Source organism: Diospyros lotus, chromosome 8 (genome assembly GCF_014633365.1).
Source record: "Diospyros lotus cultivar Yz01 chromosome 8, ASM1463336v1, whole genome shotgun sequence".
Taxonomy (NCBI): domain Eukaryota; kingdom Viridiplantae; phylum Streptophyta; class Magnoliopsida; order Ericales; family Ebenaceae; genus Diospyros; species Diospyros lotus.
This window is the reverse complement of record NC_068345.1, coordinates 31,448,157-31,467,351: the sequence shown is the minus strand read 5'-3', so window position 1 is coordinate 31,467,351 and position 19,195 is coordinate 31,448,157. Positions and strand designations below refer to the sequence as shown.

At 37.4% G+C, this 19,195-nt stretch overlaps 2 protein-coding genes and 1 long non-coding RNA gene across 4 annotated transcripts; 2 read left to right on the top strand and 1 right to left on the bottom strand.

Annotated features, from left to right (window-relative positions):
• The first annotated feature begins 493 nt into the window (after nt 1-493).
• On the top strand, nt 494-1,517 carry LOC127808823 (phospholipid:diacylglycerol acyltransferase 1-like). The gene is made up of 2 exons (XM_052347472.1): nt 494-579; nt 864-1,517. The coding sequence occupies exon 2, from the start codon at nt 883-885 to the stop codon at nt 1,285-1,287; it is 405 nt and encodes a 134-aa protein (XP_052203432.1). The 5' UTR covers nt 494-579; nt 864-882; the 3' UTR covers nt 1,288-1,517.
• Nucleotides 1,518-4,973: 3,456 nt separating this feature from the next.
• LOC127807417 (uncharacterized) lies at nt 4,974-18,376 on the bottom strand. Of its 2 annotated transcripts, none has more exons than XR_008024681.1 (5): nt 18,210-18,376; nt 10,055-10,469; nt 8,877-9,440; nt 7,796-7,998; nt 4,974-5,793 (listed from the first exon to the last, which is right to left on the bottom strand). It is a non-coding gene; the product is annotated as an uncharacterized LOC127807417 (long non-coding RNA). The 2 variants fall into 2 exon arrangements; XR_008024680.1 differs by lacking the exon at nt 4,974-5,793 and adding an exon at nt 7,381-7,529.
• LOC127807416 (CO(2)-response secreted protease-like) lies at nt 7,350-11,148 on the top strand. The gene is given in 9 exon segments (XM_052345253.1): nt 7,350-7,565; nt 7,786-8,028; nt 8,235-8,346; nt 8,945-9,464; nt 9,559-9,668; nt 9,751-9,993; nt 10,083-10,194; nt 10,289-10,499; nt 10,589-11,148. Coding segments are annotated over 9 exon segments (2,322 nt in total). The 5' UTR covers nt 7,350-7,354.
• Nucleotides 18,377-19,195: the final 819 nt, after the last annotated feature.

The following is a 19,195-nucleotide window of genomic DNA, read 5'->3' as shown; positions in this document are numbered from 1 at the left end:
GCCATCTCTCTCTCTCTCTCTCTCTCTCTCTCTCTCTCTCTATATATATATATATACATACTGCACCCACCCCCTACCCATGGTCGCGGCTCTCTCTCTCTCTCTCTCTCTCTCTCTCTCTATATATATATATATATACATACTACACCCACCCCTCTCCCATGGCCGTAGCCATCTCTCTCTCTCTCTCTCTCTATGTATATATATATATACATACTGCACCTACCCCCTTCCTATGACCGCGGCCCCCCCTCTCTCTTTCTCTCTCTATATATACATACATACATACATACTGCACCCACCCCCTCCCATGGTCGCGACCCCCTCTCTCTCTCTATCTATACATACATACATACATACATACATACATACATACTGCACCCACCCTTCTCATATGGCCGTGGCCCCCCCTCTCTCTCTCTATATATATACATACATACATACATACATACATACTGCACCCACCCCCCTCATATGGTCGCGAACCTCTCTCTCTCTCTCTCTCTATATATATATATATATAGTGCCCCGTCCCAGATATGAACATTACAGATATTGGTCAAATCCCCTAGAAACAAAGTGAGACTCCACTCTCTTCCCCCTTGAAAAACTGATGTCTATTTATTTATTTTTGTTGTTGAGTTGTCAATCTTGATGCTTGTGATAAAGATAAGAACTTTTGTAAATGCCGAATAAATGCTATTCTGTGGTGTTCAATCAAATAATTATAAGAAATTGGAGAAAATGGTATTGGGTAATTCTGAGTCTCTGAAAATACTCGCTCTGTGTGCGGGGTGCTATTTTAAGGATTGCCTCAATATTTACACTCAATTCATCACTTTTGGCTTGTGATGCTTTTGCAGATTACCAAATGCGCCCAACATGGAGATTTTCTCTATGTATGAAGTTGGAATCCCTACTGAAAGGGCATATGTCTATAAGTTAAGTTCTGGTGCCGAGTGTTACATTCCATTTCAGATTGATACCTCTGCCGACGGTGGGCATGACTGCACTTGCCTGAAGGGTGGGGTTTTTTCTGTTGATGGAGATGAAACAGTTCCCGTCCTGAGCGCAGGTTTTATGGCTGCAAAAGGCTGGCGGGGGAAAACCCGATTCAATCCTCAAGGCATTCATACTTACATAAGGGAATATAATCACGCCCTCCAGCAAATCTCTTGGAAGGCTGTGGAACCCAGAGGGGCTCATGTTGATATAATGGGGAACTTTGCCCTGATTGAAGATATCATTAAGGTGGCAGTGGGAGCTATAGGGTTGGGGGGTGGGTGATGGCCGCGACAATGGTTGCGGGGATGGGCGATGATCGCGGCTGGGGGTGACTGCCATGGTCGTGGCCCTGTGTATATGTATATATATATATGTATATGTAGACACAGCCGGGTGTATATGTATATATATGTGTGTGTATATTTTTAATTGTTTAAAAACCGAATCTTGAGGTTTTTTAGGTGAAGGATTTAATGTTATATTTTGTAATAGTTGAGGAACTTTAAGATGTATTAAGCCTATTGATTATCATATTTGATTTAAAGTTATATTTGTTGATTATTTACATATCAAATTATTAAATTTTTAAAAATTAATTTTGACAAATTCAAGCTCGAGTTATTTACTTTGCTTAAATAATAAATACCACTCCATAAATTAAATGCTTGAGACATTTACTTTGCTTACCGTCCAGCATTCTGCTAGCACTTTTGCATACAAATGTTCACTAATTCCCAATATAGAAATTCTATTATCAGGGCTCTTCAATAATATTTTTGTATAAAAACTTTATATATATTGTAAAATTTGAAAGAAATAATATAAAATAATGAATCCACATATAATCTTTTTTTATTTATTTTATAAAATGCTTGATATCTTGAATAGTATTAAATGAGTTCTATGGTAACTCCATATATAATGGTTTGTGTTCTCAATGGATGGTTATAATTAATTAATAACGATTTTACAATTCCATTCAAAATTATGTTTTTTGAGTGGTTATTTGTTACAATATTTATTGACAATATTTTTTCTTGCATGACCACTCTAAAATGAATATGTCTTGCTTAAAACTTTGCTAAGCAAAAACCAATGGAAAAAAAAATTGGACAAGAAAAAAGAGAGCACTTTTCTTGTATGATTGATGATTCTCCCTTTAGAAGATTCAATAATATCTTAGCTTAATATATCCAGAGATTTTTTAACAATAAAAAAATATGACGTTTGATTTTTGAAATGAAAAATATAAACATTTAGTACCTAAATTATTAAAAAATGTTGTTTAAAATTTTTAACGCAACTGAGAGTAAACGGAATTATTATCTATACCATATACGATGTCACGTCACATTAAAAATAATCACGTTAATGAGATATATTAGATTAGTTTTAATACATAAATATCGCATTAAGTCCTCAACAATTAAAAAATTTGACATTTAGTACTTGATATCAAATTAAGACCAAATTTAATTAAAAATAACATAAATTTTCATAAAATTCTTAAAAATTTCATAAAAAAGATCTAAAAATATTCAAAAAAAATCTAAATTTCATAAAAAACTGAAAATTATCTAAAAATTTCATTAAAACAAAAATTTTCATAAAAAAAACTTAAAAATGAAAAACATAGAATATAAGTTTATTTCTTTTAAAAAATTAGAGAGACCATCTATACTTATATATATATATATTATTATACAAGTGAAAATGAGCAGTGAAATGAACAACCGTTGGGGAACTGACGTTGGCAGTGAAACGGAGCAGTGGAATCGGTCGGTTGAGTCTAGGGATGTTCGTGGTTCGGTCTAGTCGGTTTTGAGTTAATTTAATGCGTCGAACCGCAAATTCAATTTTCTACCCAACCAAATCGAGGTTTGATTTGGTATGGAAAATTGAATTGAACTGCACTGTATTTTGCAGTTTCAAAATATTATATATATTATATAAATTATATATATTTTAAAATTATATATCATTTGCGAACGGTTCCATTTTGAACCGAATCGATGGTCTGCCAAACCGTGAATCGTGCAGTCTAGAAATCTTTCAAATCAAATCGGACTGTCAGTTCAAAAAATTTGGCCGATTAAATTCGGTTCAACTAAAAATCACGATCTAATAACTTTTTTGAACACCCTTAGTCAAGCCTTTCTCAAAACGGAGAAGACCAAATGATGCAACCCATTTTTTAAACAAAATCGGCCAAAGGATGAATCGGGGAAGGCGCTTGAAGCTCAAAGGATGTGGCATTGAATCGAGGAAGGCGCATTGAGCAGACCACGAGATGGGCGCGTGCAATGCACTAGTTTAATGACGGGGCTTGATAATTTGACATTCCTTTGAAAAATGGGCGATGTGTACACATGCAACCAGGGATGGCAATTGCAACCGAAATCGTGGGGAATCGAACCGAAATCGAATCGGTCAACGCGGTTAAAAATCGTTTGACTGGGTAATGGTTTGGTTTGGTGAAAAACTGAATCCTGTTTCAATGGGTATGGTTTGGTTATGGTTTTTATTAAAACCAAACCAAAATTCGAACCGAATGGTGGGTAACCGAACCGAACCAAACCAAATCGAACCGAATATATATAATATTATATATATATAATATAATATGTATATATAATATATATTATACACAACCCAGCCCACCCCAGCCTAATTGCCTTACTTGCAAACCCTTCTCCCATTTTCTTCTCCTTCCTCTCTCGACCTCACTCTCGCTCTCTCTCACCCTCGTTGCCTCTTGCTCGTCTACGCGAGCTCGCCAGTCGCCCTCACTCTTTACATCTCTCTTGCTCTCGCTCGCCCTCACTAGATCTCTCTTGCTCTCGCTAGGGCTCGGCCCCTACTCTCGCTCACCCTCGATCTCTCTTACCCTCTTTGCCTCATTTCTCTTACTCTTCCGCATTAGCTCGCCAGTCACCCCCCCTCTCTGCATCTCTCTTGCTCTCACTCGCCTTCGTTGGATCTCTCTTGCTCTTGCTAAGGCTCGACCCTTCTTGCTCTCGCTCGCCCTCGATCTCTCTCACTCTCGCTGTCTCGGCCCCTTTTGTTAGACTGTCTCTATACGAAGCCCGTAATCGGGCTTTGTTTGCAACGAAGTAGACGAAGCCCCTCAGGCGAGACGGTGGCGAGCGATGGGGCTTCCATCGACTCCGACCTAGCCGACGAAGCCCCATTGCCCCTATCGACGAAGCCCCCATCCAACGATGGGGCTTCAAATAGCAATCGACGGGCTTCCCCATCGTCGCCATCCAACCCACAAATCCAAGAGAAATAAAACTGAAATGGAAACTGATTGAGACTTACTTTTGGGGTTGCAGTCGATTGGCAATGGCGTTGGCGTTGGCGTTGGCGGTGGCGACAGTTGACGTTGGTGGTGGTAGTGGCATTGGCGGTGACGGTTGCTGTCTACGCTCGGGTTTGGAGGAGACACGATCAGGTTTGGTGTGGGTTCCGATCAGGTTTTGGGGGTGGGTTTCAGTAAGAAAATATTTTTGTAATTTCAATGTTTGGGGTTTCAAATGGTCAGGGTTATTTTGGGACTTTTGTGTATTTATTTTTATTTTGAATATTTATATAAAGTGTTGGATTTAAAAATTAAGTGATGGGGTCAAAACTGGGAAAGTAGCTATAGGATAGAAATAATTTGTTTGGATAGGTTAAAAACGTTTTTTCACCAAAAAAAATGGGTTAAAAAGAAATTTAATGGTTCTAAAGTGGTCAGTTTGTGCAATTTCGACCCATTTAGCCCCTTCAAGTTTGGAATAGACCTATTAGTTCCTTTAATTTTTAATTTGGACTTATTAAAGACCCTAATTTGTAACTTAAAGACCCCTAAGCCCTCTCATGGTCCAGTCACAGTGCGCGTGGAATAAAACAACACTGAAGAGCACGTGAGCGGAAAAAATAGAAACATCTTGTTGTTTACTATTTTCCTTTTTGTTGTTAAATACTACTTATTATTTTTTTTTCTTGTTGTTGCATATTTTTACTATTTTCTTTTTTGTTGTTAAATACTGCTTAATGTTTTCCTTTTTGTTGTTAAATATTTTCTTGCTTCCTTACTGTAATTTTAATTTTTTTTAAATGCTAATATTTTGGTTGCTTGCTATTTTCTTGCTTTCTCAAATATTGGCATTCTAATAAATTAAAATTACAGTAAGCAGTGGTATTCTAATAAATCAAAATTACATTAAGCAGTAAAAAAGAAATGGATCTATCTTTTCCTCTCTCTCCCTCCTGCTGCCGTGGTCTCATCTTCTATCCTTCTCTTCCACCAAGACCCATCGTCGTTGCAGCCATCGCTGTCTCTGTTGCGACCGCCGCCTTCTCTGCTCCTTCGCGCTTCTAGTCGTTCGCCTTTGGTCACCGCCCCTCTTTGTTGTTGGCGTCCCTGCTTCTTCAATTGCGACGGCTTGGTTTCTTCTCTGATTTTGCTTCCTACATCAATTCTTCTCCCATTCAATCCATTCTCTGTTCTTCCCTGATTCAATCCCCACTCTTCCACCAAGATCCACCACTGCCTCCAATTGCTGTCGCCGCCTCTTCAGCCTGTATACATATATATATACATACAGATATATACATAATATATATGTATCAGTTTCCTACATATATATTATGTATACATACAGCTTCATATATATATATATATAGATATATATTATGTTCCAGACCCATCTCTGCGTTGGACATCAGCTTCGTCGGCCGCCTCCATCGTCGGCGTCTCTATCGTCCGGCTCCTCCATCGTCAACATCCGCCCCTGAGCACTACTATATATATATATATATAACAACACTATTCACTTTGTATTAATATAATTTTTTGATAAATAATTATATATAATTTATCAATATTTAATGATAAAAAATTTATCATTTAGACATCAACATATCTATTGTATTAATATAAAATTTTAATAAATAAAAATATATAATTTGTTAACTGATAAAATTTTATTACACATCAATATGTTGGACTTGTATCAATAATAAAATAATAATTTATAATTTATTAATATAAATCATATTAATATAGAACTTAATACTAAATAAATGTACATGTCACACAGGTGCAATCCTACAAGTGATTTTGAATTTTGAAGTGTTTAATAAGTCTCAAATTGAAAGTTGAGGGAGTTGATAGGTTTTTTCTACTTTAGGGGGTAAAATAGCTAAAGGGAGAAAGTTGGAGGGATTGAGTGTGTCTTTAGCCATAACAAAGAGCCAGGCCGGCCCAAGGCATAGGCCACTAGGGCCTATGCCTAGGCCCCCCAAAATTTGAAGCCTCCCAAAAATTACAGCACCCCTCTGCTCTCCGCCCGCCCCCCCCCCCTCAAAAAAAAAAAAAAAAAAATTGAGGGCCTCCAAAAAATACAGCACCCAACCTCCCCCCAAAAAATTTATTATCGGCTAGAGTCCTGTTTGGCCTTGGGCCGGCCCTGCAAAGAGCATGATTTTTGAGTAACCATCGTACTTGCAAGGCCGCCTTTGACTTGCTTATCAACAGGGTCCAACTCCAGCCTGTGGTTCCGATATTCATCCAGAAGTAATCATACAAAAACAAAATAATTCTATATAAAATGACATAATTTATTAAATAAATAACATCTCTAGTGTGATAAGACTCTTTATTTTGTAAGTGTCCCTAATACTCTCTACTTCGTATGGAACATCATCTTCTTTTACAAAAAATATTTCATCTACTCAAACTCATATAACCTTCTAATTATAAAATAACATCTTTCCTATTTCTACGTAGCAAGATTCACCCTCAAATGCACTACATCAAAGCCGCTTGTTTCAGTACTATACAATTTAAAAATTAATTTACACCTTAACTCGACACAAAACCACATATGTTAATCCATATACATCTAATGTTCATGGTCAGTGAGAGAGACCTCTGTCTACTCTTTATATTTCTATTATTCTACGCCCCCAAGAAGTGTAAATTGAATCCTAGATTTGGTACACTCAGCTGAAGTGGCATGAGTGAAGTTTCAGTTACTAAATCGATCTAATCCTACCCTTTATGTGTGTGCTTGGATGTTAGCAACAATTCATATATAAAGTCACTTGTGACTTCAAAAAAGAATATTCTCCACCAATCACCACCACCTCTTATCACCGTCTCCGGCCATCAACACCAATATCTCAGTTGGCACTGGCCTTCCCACTAGCATAGATGGACTAAGTACCCTTGACCTCACTACCAAACCAACCTTTGCCAAACTTTCTAGCATATCATATAAAGCAAACAGCCACTCTCTTGGAGATACCCAGCCAGCTCTATCTGTTCCTCAGCGCTACTTGGGGGGGGTGGACTATCAACATGAAGAATCTTTCCTTATTGGTTTCCTTCTACTTCTCTCTCTTCTCGCTCTTACTTTTTGGAGAGACTGAGGCAGGTGAACAAGCACAAAATAGGAGTGTGTACATAGTTTATATGGGGGCTGCGACTTGGCCAAATGGAACCTCCAGAGATGACCACTCTCACCTTGTAACCTCTGTCAAGAAGGTTAGTAAAAGAACTATAAAGCTACGCAAATAGAACTTTTGTAGAAAACATTTACAGTTCAATATGGCCTTCTAATATTCATATATTAGGAAAAAAAGAATACATATCATACTAGCTCATATTTATGAACATCACGCTACATTATTTTGATAATATTTTTTGTATAAAAATCCTTTAAAAAAATCATTTTCTGAACTTTGGAATGAGTAATATCTGTGTTCAACAATTGATTAGGAAAAGTGCAGTGGTACAAACCTACAAACATGGTTTCTCTGGATTTGCTGTTCGATTGACCAAGGAGGAGGCAGATTCAATAGCACGAAGACCAGAAGTTGTCTCAGTGTTCCCCGATCCAGTCTTGGATCTCCACACGACCTGATAATGGGACTTCCTGAGATATTAAACTGATCTAGAAATCGATTCCACTGCTCGTTCGGATGCTGACTCCTCTCAGGGATCTGACACCATAATTGGGATATTAGACACAGGTGATCCTAGAACTTGTCACATAGCATTTTACCATATATAGAAAGGAAAGTCCTAGGGAAGGACAAGTCCATTGGATAATCTAAGTCCTAAGTACCACTTAGCACTAGGCTAACTAAATGTCTCGGCAGTTTACTCCATATATCATAGTATGCACGTTGATCATACATCATTCTTGAACAATCATAAATGTCTTGTCTTATATCAGGTATTTGGCCAGAGTCACAAAGTTTTAACGACAAGGGTATGGGCCCAATTCCATCAAGGTGGAAGGGGACCTGTATGGAAGGCCAAGATTTCACCTCGGCACATTGTAACAGGTAAATGCTACACAGACTACCTCACATAAAATTTGGTTTATGGGACTTCTATATACTGTTGTAATAGTCAAGACAGCAACAGGTCCCCTATCTCAACCCAACCCAGATATTCAGAAGGAGCCGGGCATTGATTTGAGCTATAAATGTCATAGCAGGCTCTCATAATACAAAGAATGAGAAGGAAATGCTATCTTTACAAAATTGTTATATAAAGAATGCCCACAAATAACGTAATATTTCTGTAAATATGAATCATTACAATGAGTTTTTCACTTCTATAAGTATAAAAAAAACATGTTTTTCTGGTCTTGTTTCCTAGAACAGTAATGTCATTGTAAAGAAATTCTATACAGGAAAGTGTGGCTCTTAATCTCTTAGAAAGGGCAAAAAAATTCACTATAATTATTCGTTTTTACAAAAATGTTATTGCCCCATTATTGTAGTAACATTAAAGATACCATTTTTCTTTCTATATAGAATTCTGTTTTTCGTTACTGAAGTGGGAAAGCTTTGGGAAGATATAGCATTACCAAATTCTCGTTTTCCCCTTCAGATCGTGATTCACCTCAGCCATGTTGGATGTTCCATTTTGTATCAGGAAACTCATCGGAGCAAGATACTACAATGATCCTGAAGACAACGATCCCAGAACTCGTACACCGAGGGATAAGGTTGGCCACGGCACTCATGTTGCATCGATAACAGGTGGAAGCCCAGTCCCTGGAGCATCATACTATGGCCTAGCATTGGGCACAGCCAAAGGCGGATCCCCCACCTCAAGGATTGCTATCTACAGTGTCTGCAAACCCACTGGCTGCAGTGGCTCTGCTATCCTGGCAGCATTTGATGATGCAATAGCTGATGGGGTGGTTGATGTATTATCAGTTTCACTGGGATCGTCAGATGATATGACACCTGATTTCTCATCCGATCCTATAGCCATCGGAGCATTCCACGCAGTTGAGAAGGGCATTACTGTGGTCTGCTCTGCTGGGAACAGCGACCCCACACCCCAGACAGTTGCAAATGTTGACCCCTGGATTCTGACTGTTGCTGCCACCACCATCGACCGTGATTTTCAGTCTGTTCTTGTCCTGGGTAACAACAAAGTCATTAAGGTACTTTTAGTTCCCTGGTAAAGATGAAATCAAACTGCAGTGACTTTAGTAAAATTCACCAAAAATTTGATGATTTTCCCATTTCAAAACTCAGGGTGGAGGCATTCATTTTGGTGACATACAAAAATATGCCATTTATCCCATGATATATGGGATGGATGCCAAGTTGGGTTCCAATTATATCGATGATGATAATGAAGCAAGGTACTCAAAAGTCCAAACAAATAGTTAAACCAATTTTTCAGCACATATGTCGGAAGGACATAACTGTTTTTGGGTTTTCCAGGAACTGCAACCCAGGGGCAATAGATGAAGAGAAAGTGAAGGGGAAGATAGTTGTGTGCGATAATGAAAACAATCGCTACTTAATTGAAGACAAGGTAGGGGAAGTGGCCAGCCAAGGTGGAATTGGAGTGGTTTTGGTTGACGATGAGGCAAGGATTGTTGCTTCAAGCTATGGATCTAGTCCAGTGTCAGTGATCACTTCAAACGAAGCTGCTGAATTACGCTTGTACCTTGACTTCACCAGGTTAAAAAGTGTGACAAAGGTCAAGAACGTTTTTCAGTTGCTAAAAAGGAGTATTCTGTACCCTGATAAGCTCTTTCAAATTTCTGAAGGTACCCAGTTGGGACAATTCTTCCAACAGTGTCTTTGACAAATTATAAGCCAGCTCCCAAGGTGGCCTCCTCATCCAGAGGTCCTTCATTCAGCACAAAGCGTATTCTCAAGGCATGCAAATCATCTTAACCCTCCCTCTTAGCTTTGTGTTTTAAAGCTGAACTGGTCGTTAAATTGACATTCCAGTGTTGTGCTTTTTTGGCAGCCTGATATTGCAGCGCCAGGAGTGGACATTCTTGCAGCATGGCCTGGCAATGACACAGAACATGCTATCAAGGGAAAAGGCACTCCACTCTTCTATTTGCTCTCGGGAACTTCCATGTCATGCCCGCACGTTTCAGGCATTGCTGCCACGGTTAAATCTCAGTTCCCAAACTGGAGTCCCTCTGCAATCAAATCAGCCATAGTGACAACAGGTTAGCACCTATCAACAAGCAGTTCAACTGGCATTAAAGTTTTGGTTATTACCAGCCTAAGTAAAGCAACTCAGTGAATTCATCTGCAGCAACTCAAACCAATAACATGAAGGACACAATAACAACAGATTCAGGGTCAGTTGCCACACCTTACGATTATGGTGCAGGGGAAGTAATCACAACAGGGTCATTACAGCCAGGATTAGTTTATGAGACAAACACAATCGAGTACCTGGAGTTTTTCTGTAACTATGGCTACGATACATCCTCTATCCACATTATGTCATCAAAAGTTCCAGATGGATTTAAATGTTCTGAGACTGCAAGGAGTAATTTAATCTCCAATATGAACTATCCATCAATAGCCATCTCCCATTTTGACGCAGAAGAAGGAAAAAAGGTTATCAGAACCGTCACAAATGTTGGTGTTGAGGATGAAACACTTTATATTGCATCCATCAGTGCACCTATCGGATTGGATGTCAAGGTGATACCTGATAAACTACAGTTTACAAAGACCAAGAAGAAGCTAAGCTATGAAGTGATCTTTGCATCATCTACAGCTTCAACAAATACAGATATGTTTGGTTCAATTACATGGTGTAATGGAAAATACAGAGTCCGGTCTCCATTTGTTGTAAGCAGATAAAAAATGATTCACAGGCCACATCATGAATAATACACGTACATTGTAGGCAATTTGTAAAGAAGCTTGTGTAGCCAGAATAGCACAATAGAAACACTCTTCAGAATCAAACTAATCAGTCGACAAAAGGCCCAAATAAAAGACAATAGAAAATTACTAGATAGGAAACACGTTAAGACATTGGAATCTGCTTGGAGGGAATGCTAGATGTGTTTTATCAATACTGCTTTCTATTTGGTTTGCTTGCCATATGCATTTACAATCGAGTAGTCTCCTCAGAGAAGGAGCAACCTATTAGGAGTCTCTATTTCCATTAGAAGCACAGTTGTCAAACGTGCAAAATTATGCTTGGGGCCTAGGCACAAGGCACAAGACGAAGTGCGAGCCTCATGCACATGAAGTGCACATTTATTCAAATTGTGTACTTGTATACCATTCTATACCATTCTTTTCAATATGTACCTATAAGGAGGTAGATGCAAACTCATAAAATCATAAGTGACAAATAACCAACCCAATAATAACAACTAATATTATTGTGGAACACAATTAGTTTCTTCTAACTGCAAAAAGAAATTAGAGAAAAAAAAAAAAATTACAGCAGAACACACTACAAAAAATAATTAATTTCTTCTAATACTTTTTGACAATTAGAAGAAAGAAAAAAAAATTACATTGGGACACACAGCAGAAACAATTAATTTCTTTTAAATTGGAAAAGAAATTAGAAGAGAGAGAAAAAAATTAGTAGAGCACATAGTGAAAAACAATTACAGAAAACAATTTGTTTCTTCTAAATTGCAATAGAAATTAGGAGCTAGAAAAATAAATTAGAGTAGAACACACATTGAAAAACAATTACAACTAAGAATTAATTCTTTTGCAATTCATTTATTCTAAATTGCAAAAGATATAAGAAAGAAAGAAAGAAAAATGCAGTAGAACGCACAACGAGTGCACAGTGACACAACCAACCACCTCAATTTCATGCTGGGTAATAGAGAAAAGGTCACCAAGAGGGTGGTTGGTGAAAACAAGTCACTGGCAGACAGGCCATGTGCCAACATGTGCAACTAGTTCTCTAGTAAGTGAATATCACTGTCAAAGGATCCCAGCCAGTATACAAGAATATGCAAAAACCTCCAATTTACACCGCTAGGATCCTCTGTCACCAATATACAAGAATATGCAATCAAATTAACAAGAAAAATAAAATCTAAGATGACAAAATGGTCAAGCACCTCATGAATGGCGCTACGCCTCAATGGTGATGAGGTGCACAAAGCTGCGCCTCTCGCCTAGGTGCACCTCAAGCATGGCTTTGACAACTATAGTCACCAATATACAAGAATATGCAATCAAATTAACAAGAAAAATAAGATCTAAGATGACAAAATGGTCACGAAATAAGCATGCGCCTAGGCTGGCGCTGCGCCTCAGTGGTGATGAGGTGCATAGAGCTATGCCTCCCGCCTAGGTGCACCTCAAGCATGTCTTTGACAACTATGATTAGAAGTTGTTATGTTGTTGTCTCGAGTATAGGATAAAGTCAGTCCTAGAAGATCAATAAAGGCACTTCACACAAGTGACTATTAAAGATTTGGATAGGAAATTGTATCCCATGTGAAATTAGTGAAAGTTATGAGGTTAAATTGTAATTATCTAAAGTCTTTATTGGGATGTCTTCCCTATTCTATAAATAAAGGGAAAGGGGTAGCCGGGTGAGAGCGATTTTATCATTCTATTGTATCGAGTGTATATTCATTCTGAGAGAAAGGATAGTGAGCAAGATAGCTTTGTAATCTTGGGAAATGAGTGTTGGATATACTCGGGAATAGGAGAAATTACTCATGCTATTGTACTGATAATTCTTGGTAATAAAGAAGGCTGCTCTTGGTGGGTGTTAGGACTCTGGATGTAGGGCTGCAACCATTGCAATCCAAACCAGGATATATCACTTGTCTCTTCTTGTGGTTTGGTTGTTTCTTTCTTTGGTTTTCATTCCTTTAATTATGTTCTTTCTATTTTAGTCTTTTATTTATGTTGTTTGGTTTTGATTTCGGGTGAGGAGTTGAGAGAATTGGCAATACGAATCATTGTTTGAGTTATCAAAAGAGGTCCTAATCATAACAGATTGGTATCAGAGCCAAGAACTCATTCAAGAATTGCTAAGAACACTAGAAATCAATAGGATTTAGAACCTGCCATGGCTTATGCGGCCTTTGCTGCCTGGTACGACATTGAGAAGTTCGATGGAACTAATGACTTGGGGCTTTGGAGAATTAAAATGAAAGCTTTGTTGGGTAATCTAGGGTTAGATGAAGCCTTAGAAACTAAAAAGAAATTTCCTGAAAACATCACCGATGAACAGAAAAAAGAAATTAATGATCATAGGAAAGAAATAAACAAGAAAGCTTTTAATACCCTAATCTTGAGTTTAGGACACAAAGTCCTAAGGGAAGTGTCTAAAATGGAATCAGCAGAAGCATTATGGTTAAAGTTATAAAGTCTTTAATTATATGAAAAAATCACTTTCAAGTAGGCTGTCCTTGAAGGCTAAGTTTTCTACATTCAAAATGCAAGAAGGGCAGAAACTTCACAGTCATATTGATGATTTCAATAAACTATGTCTTGATTTGGAAAACATAGATACAAAATATGATGAAGAAGATAAGGCTCTTGTATTATTGCATTCCTTGCCTAAGTCATATGAAACCTTTGTGGATATCCTTAAACATGGTAGGGATACATTGACCTTTGAGGATGTAATAGGAGCATTGAACTCTAAGGATTTGCAACAGAAAGTAGAGGGAAATAGTGCTGCTGGTGATGTACTCTCGGTTGGAACAAAACCGGATAGGAATGATCCTAGACAAAGGGGTAGGTCTAGGTCAAAATCAACAAATGGCAGGAGAATAACTAAGTGCTATTATTGCCATGAGGAAGGGCATATCAAGAAGAATTTCCCTAAGAAAAAGAAAGAATTCCTAGAGAAAAACAATCCCGAAAACACCTCACCTCTATGTGAATACAACTATGATAGTGCTGATGCCCTAGTATCTGAAAATGCTGATGGAGAAGCATGGATACTAGATTCGGGGTGTTCTTTCCATATGTCTCCACATAGGAAATGGTTTGTGAACTATAGAGATTTGGTAGGTGGTAAGGTGTTATTAGGCAACAACCAAGAGTATAGGATCAAGAGTATTGGAGATGTAAGATTAAAGTTGCATGATGGATCGGTTAAAATCCTAAAATCTGTAAGATATGTCCCAAGTTTGAAAAGAAATCTAATTTCCCTAGGTGAGTTAGATAGAATTGGTTTCTCCTATAAAGGAGAAAATGCAGTCCTAAAAGTTGCTAAAGGATCACTAATAGTGATGAAAGCAGTCCTCAACAATGGTATTTATGTGATGCAAGCTTGCACTTTGTGTGGAGAAGCTGCAACCACAAAAGAGAGAGCCTATGATAAGTATAGGCCATGGCATTTGAGGATGGCTCACAAAGGTGAGCAAGGACAAAAGGAGGTATCTAAGAAAGGGATATTAGGAGAGGAAAAAGTTGCAGATGTTGGAAAGAGTGAATCATGCAGATTTGGTAAAGCTACCAAAGTTAAATTCTCCAAAGAGGCCTTGAATTCGTCTATAGCCCCATTAGAGGTCATTCATTAGGATCTATGGGGCCCTATCCAAACCTTGTCTCATGGTGGAGCTAGGTTGTTAGTGCCTATGAGAGATGATGTTTCCCTAAGAAATCCTAAGCAATCATGAGCCTTGCTGGAAGGTTGTCTCTGGTGTGAAGGGTTATGAGTTGTGGAGTTTGGAATTAGGTATGCCTAGGTCTATTATAGCTAGGGAACTTACCTACGATGAAAACTCCACCATGGAAAACATAAAATTAGACAATTCTAATGTCAAGGAAGGTAATCTAGAAGTCTGTGTAATATAAACAAGAAGTAGAATTTCTTGAAAATGTCTTAAATAGCCCCATGAACCAGGACTTAGAAGTAGATAATCTGGAAAATGATGTAGACAGCTCCATTGATCAAAATCCAGGTTAGAAAAGGGAAAAGAAAGAAGGATCATCTAGTATAGGCAGTGAGCAAGGGAATGGAAGGTATAATGTTGCCTAGGATAGGTAAAAGAAGGAATATAATGCCACCAGAGAGGTATGGAGTTTCGGTCTAAGTTTCCTATACACTGTTAAGTGTTATAGAAGAGGCTGGTAAGGAACCTCTTTCTTATGAAGAGGAAATGCACTCAAAAGACTCCATCAAATGGTAGGGTACCATGAAATGGGAAGTGGAGTTGCTTTGGACTTTAGTGGATGAACCCTTAGGATAAAGGGGTAGTGAGCTGTGATGTGACTATTTGAGATTAAGGTAGGTGCTGGAAATAAGAAAAACCTAGGTAAAAGACTAGGCTATTGGCTATTAAGCGAGGACAGCACATTAAGACTTAATTCTTGTTTTAAATGGTGTCACTAACAGCCTTTCTCCATGAAGGTTTAAGAGGAAATATTCTTATAGAGTAGCCCAAGGGATTTGAGATTAGAGAGAAAGGTAAGCAAGTATGGTTGCTTAGAAGGTCTCCCTATGAATTAAGTCAAGCCCCAAGGCATTGGTATAAGAAATGTGATTCTCTTATGATAGTCCAAGGGTTTAAAATGAATGCATTGGGTAGCTGTGATTATTTCAAAGATATGCCTAATGAGATGTAAATGTATCATCTCTGGTAATCAACTATAGGGATCCTCAAGTTAAAAGCTGAGATCTAGGTCAGCAGTTGAAGTGTAGGATCTATGAGAAGCTGGGAAAATATTAGGCATAGAAGAAAAGTGAAATAGACAGCATAAGGCAGCCTAGGTTATCCAAAAGACATACCTTTGTAAGCTGGTAAATTAGATAAGAGAGATGAGCAGTCCTCTAATAAGGAAGCAAGCATAAGAGAAATGAGTAAGGTTCTTACTCAAATGCAGTGGTAAAGCCTAAAGGCCAGAATTGGCATGCTATAAGTGAGTATAGCAGATTTAAGGCCAATCTGGGTAGGGTTCACTGGGATGCTACGAAATTGGACACCTTGGTATGTAAAATTAACATTGGATATGGATTTGGTTTATGGTGAAGGAAGTCTGGAAGAAGAACCTTGCACTTAAGGTCTATTGGCTGCTGATTATACAGAAGAACTCTTAGAAAGAATGTTCAAGTTGAGTTGAGATGTGTACAATCTCTTTACTAAGAATCAGTCCCACCATGGAAAGAATCAATCATATTGACGTTAGGAATTTATTCATTAGGGAAATCCTTGAGAAGGAGGAATTAATCCTTAATAAAAGGTTGCAGGTATAGATAATGCAGCTGAAATGTTATCTAAGTTTGTTCTATTGATAAAATTTGCAGCATTGTCTAAATATTCTTAATGTTTGTTGTGTTTTGAGTGATCAGGTTTGTGTAGCAGTCCAGATGAGAGTAGGTTCAGTTCATCTGTTGGAAGGCCAAGGTTTTGATAGATGAAGAATGGATCTATACTCAAGACAATGGTGGAGAATTGTTATGTTGTTGTCTCGAGTATAGGATAAAGTTAGTCCTAGAAGATCAGTGAAGGCAGTTCACGTAAGTGACTATTAAAGATTTAGATAGAAAATTGTATCCCATGTGAAATTAGTGAACGTTATGGGGTTAAACTATAATTATCTAAAATCTTCATTGGGATGTCTGCCCTATTCTATAAATAGAGGGAAAGGGGTAGCCAGGTGAGAGCGATTTTCTCATTCTATTGTATCGAGTGGATATTCATTTTGAGGGAAAGGCTAATGAGCAAGATAGCTTTGTAATCTTGGGGAATGAGTGTTGGATATACTCGGGAATAGGAGAAATTACTCATGCTATTGTACTGATCATTCTTGGTAATAAAGAAGGCTGCTCTTGGTGGGTGTTTGGACGCTGGATGTAGGGTTGCAACCATTGCAATTCGAACCAGGATATATCACTTGTTTTTTATTGTGGTTTGGTTGTTTCTTTCTCTGATTTTCATTCCTTTAATTCTGTTCTTTCAATTTCAGTCTTTTATTTATGTTGTGTGGTTTTGATCTCGAGTGAGGAGTTGAGAGAATTGGCAGTAAGAATAATTGTTTGAGTTATCAAAACAGCTCCTAATCATAACAGAAGTTTCTCAAATTTATAAATACAGTCCCAAACAACAGCAAGCTCTCTATAACACAACACAAACTCTTGGTTGTTATCAACTTTATCTTCCAACTATTCTGGATCAAAGACCTCCAGCCCCTCCTTCCCTTTCTCCAAGCAACTAATTTCTTAAACACTAATTAAGTAATTTAATTTAAGTATTACATCTATAATGACCTGAAAAAATTTTAAACTTTATCTATAATATAAGGCAATTTTTGTTTACAAAAATCTGTCAAACATTACCTTCATAGCACATTTGTTTCACATACGAAACTTTCAGTGGAAAATAACGTACCAATATATTTAAACTTAGAAGCCATATTGAGTAAGAAAGTTAATAGATATCTATTAACATAGTACAACACCAATTTTTTTATTTGGTGGGAAACATCTTAGTAGCAACGCCACCAAGCCTTAATCCCACTAGGTGAGGTCCACTAAATCAATTCTATCCAACCAATTATCTTTATCCAAAACCATATCTTGTGTACAGGATCCATGTGTAAAGATACAAGGATTAGAACATCTTTAGCAAATCACATCTAGTTTGTATAAATGACTTATAATTCTATAATGATATATGCATTAAATAGTTTTATTTGCTAGAAATGGCTAGCAAATCCACCCTAAAGTGAGCCAACATTCTCAACACTCTAAGCCTAGCCGTACACCGTCCCCATTACTTGAGATGAGTTCAACATGGAATTTTCAATTCCATACCTGTGAATTCAATAACCTTCAAAAAACAAAAAAGAAAAAAAAAACTGCAAAGCTATTTAGAAATTTAGAATTCAAGTGGTTTAGGGAGAAATCAAGAGTAAAATTCTATTAGGAATCCAGTTCAATTAAGTGTAACAAAGGCATGAGTGTGTTATACCATAATGAGCTCGATCAGAGCAGCGAAGCAACTCTGACAAATTCGAAATCGAAAGCATCGAGGTCGTTCTGTGCCGGTCGATCTGCAGACTCTTCAGCCTCTTGATGTGCCTCTTTCTATAGACTATACTCCATCACATTTTCCAAAATCTCGCTGCTAGCGTTGGGAAACTAAATGAAACTGTCGCCGCAATACTCGATTGCGAACTTAATCACCGACGACTTGAAAGCCACCGCTTCGTCGATCTCAAAGGCAACGCCGTCGGAGCTCTTCAAGATCACCTTCCTCGTCGACGACCACGATGTGCTTCTCTCTTGATCGAAACCCTCTCAACTCTGGATTTCTGGATCGAGAAGAAAGCAATTAACCAAAGAAATCAAAATTTGAAGGCATATTACGGGGAAAAAAAGTAGCTTCTCGAGGTTTGATTCTTGGTCTGCGACTAGAATTTTTTTTTTTTTTTAATTTGTATGCAGTTATGAGCATATATAAGAATAAGAATAATTATTTTGTCCCACTTCCTTCCCTTTTAAAGAATTTAGGGAACGCTCCTTGACGCGGTATAGAGTTAATTATGATTCAACTAATTAAAATATTTAAAATTTAAGAAATTATCAAATCAAACTAATTATTCTATCGTATGGTCAGGTCAGTTTGGGATTGGCCGAGATAAATTTAATTGTATAAAAATTATTTGATAAATTATTAAGTTAAGATTAGCTTTAATTATTATTATTTTATAAAAATATTTTTAATCCGCATAACACTTTAGAATGTTTAAACTCTTTATTAATATTTTATTTTTAATCATAAATTCAACTTAATAGATCCAAATTCAAAATCAAATGTGATTATAATAAAATTAAATATTCCATAGAATCTTAACTTTGACAAAAATGAATCACCTTTCTTGAAAATCTCATTAAACAAACGGGAAAAGTATCTAAATCATGTGTTTATTTATTTAAGACTAAAATGCTAATACT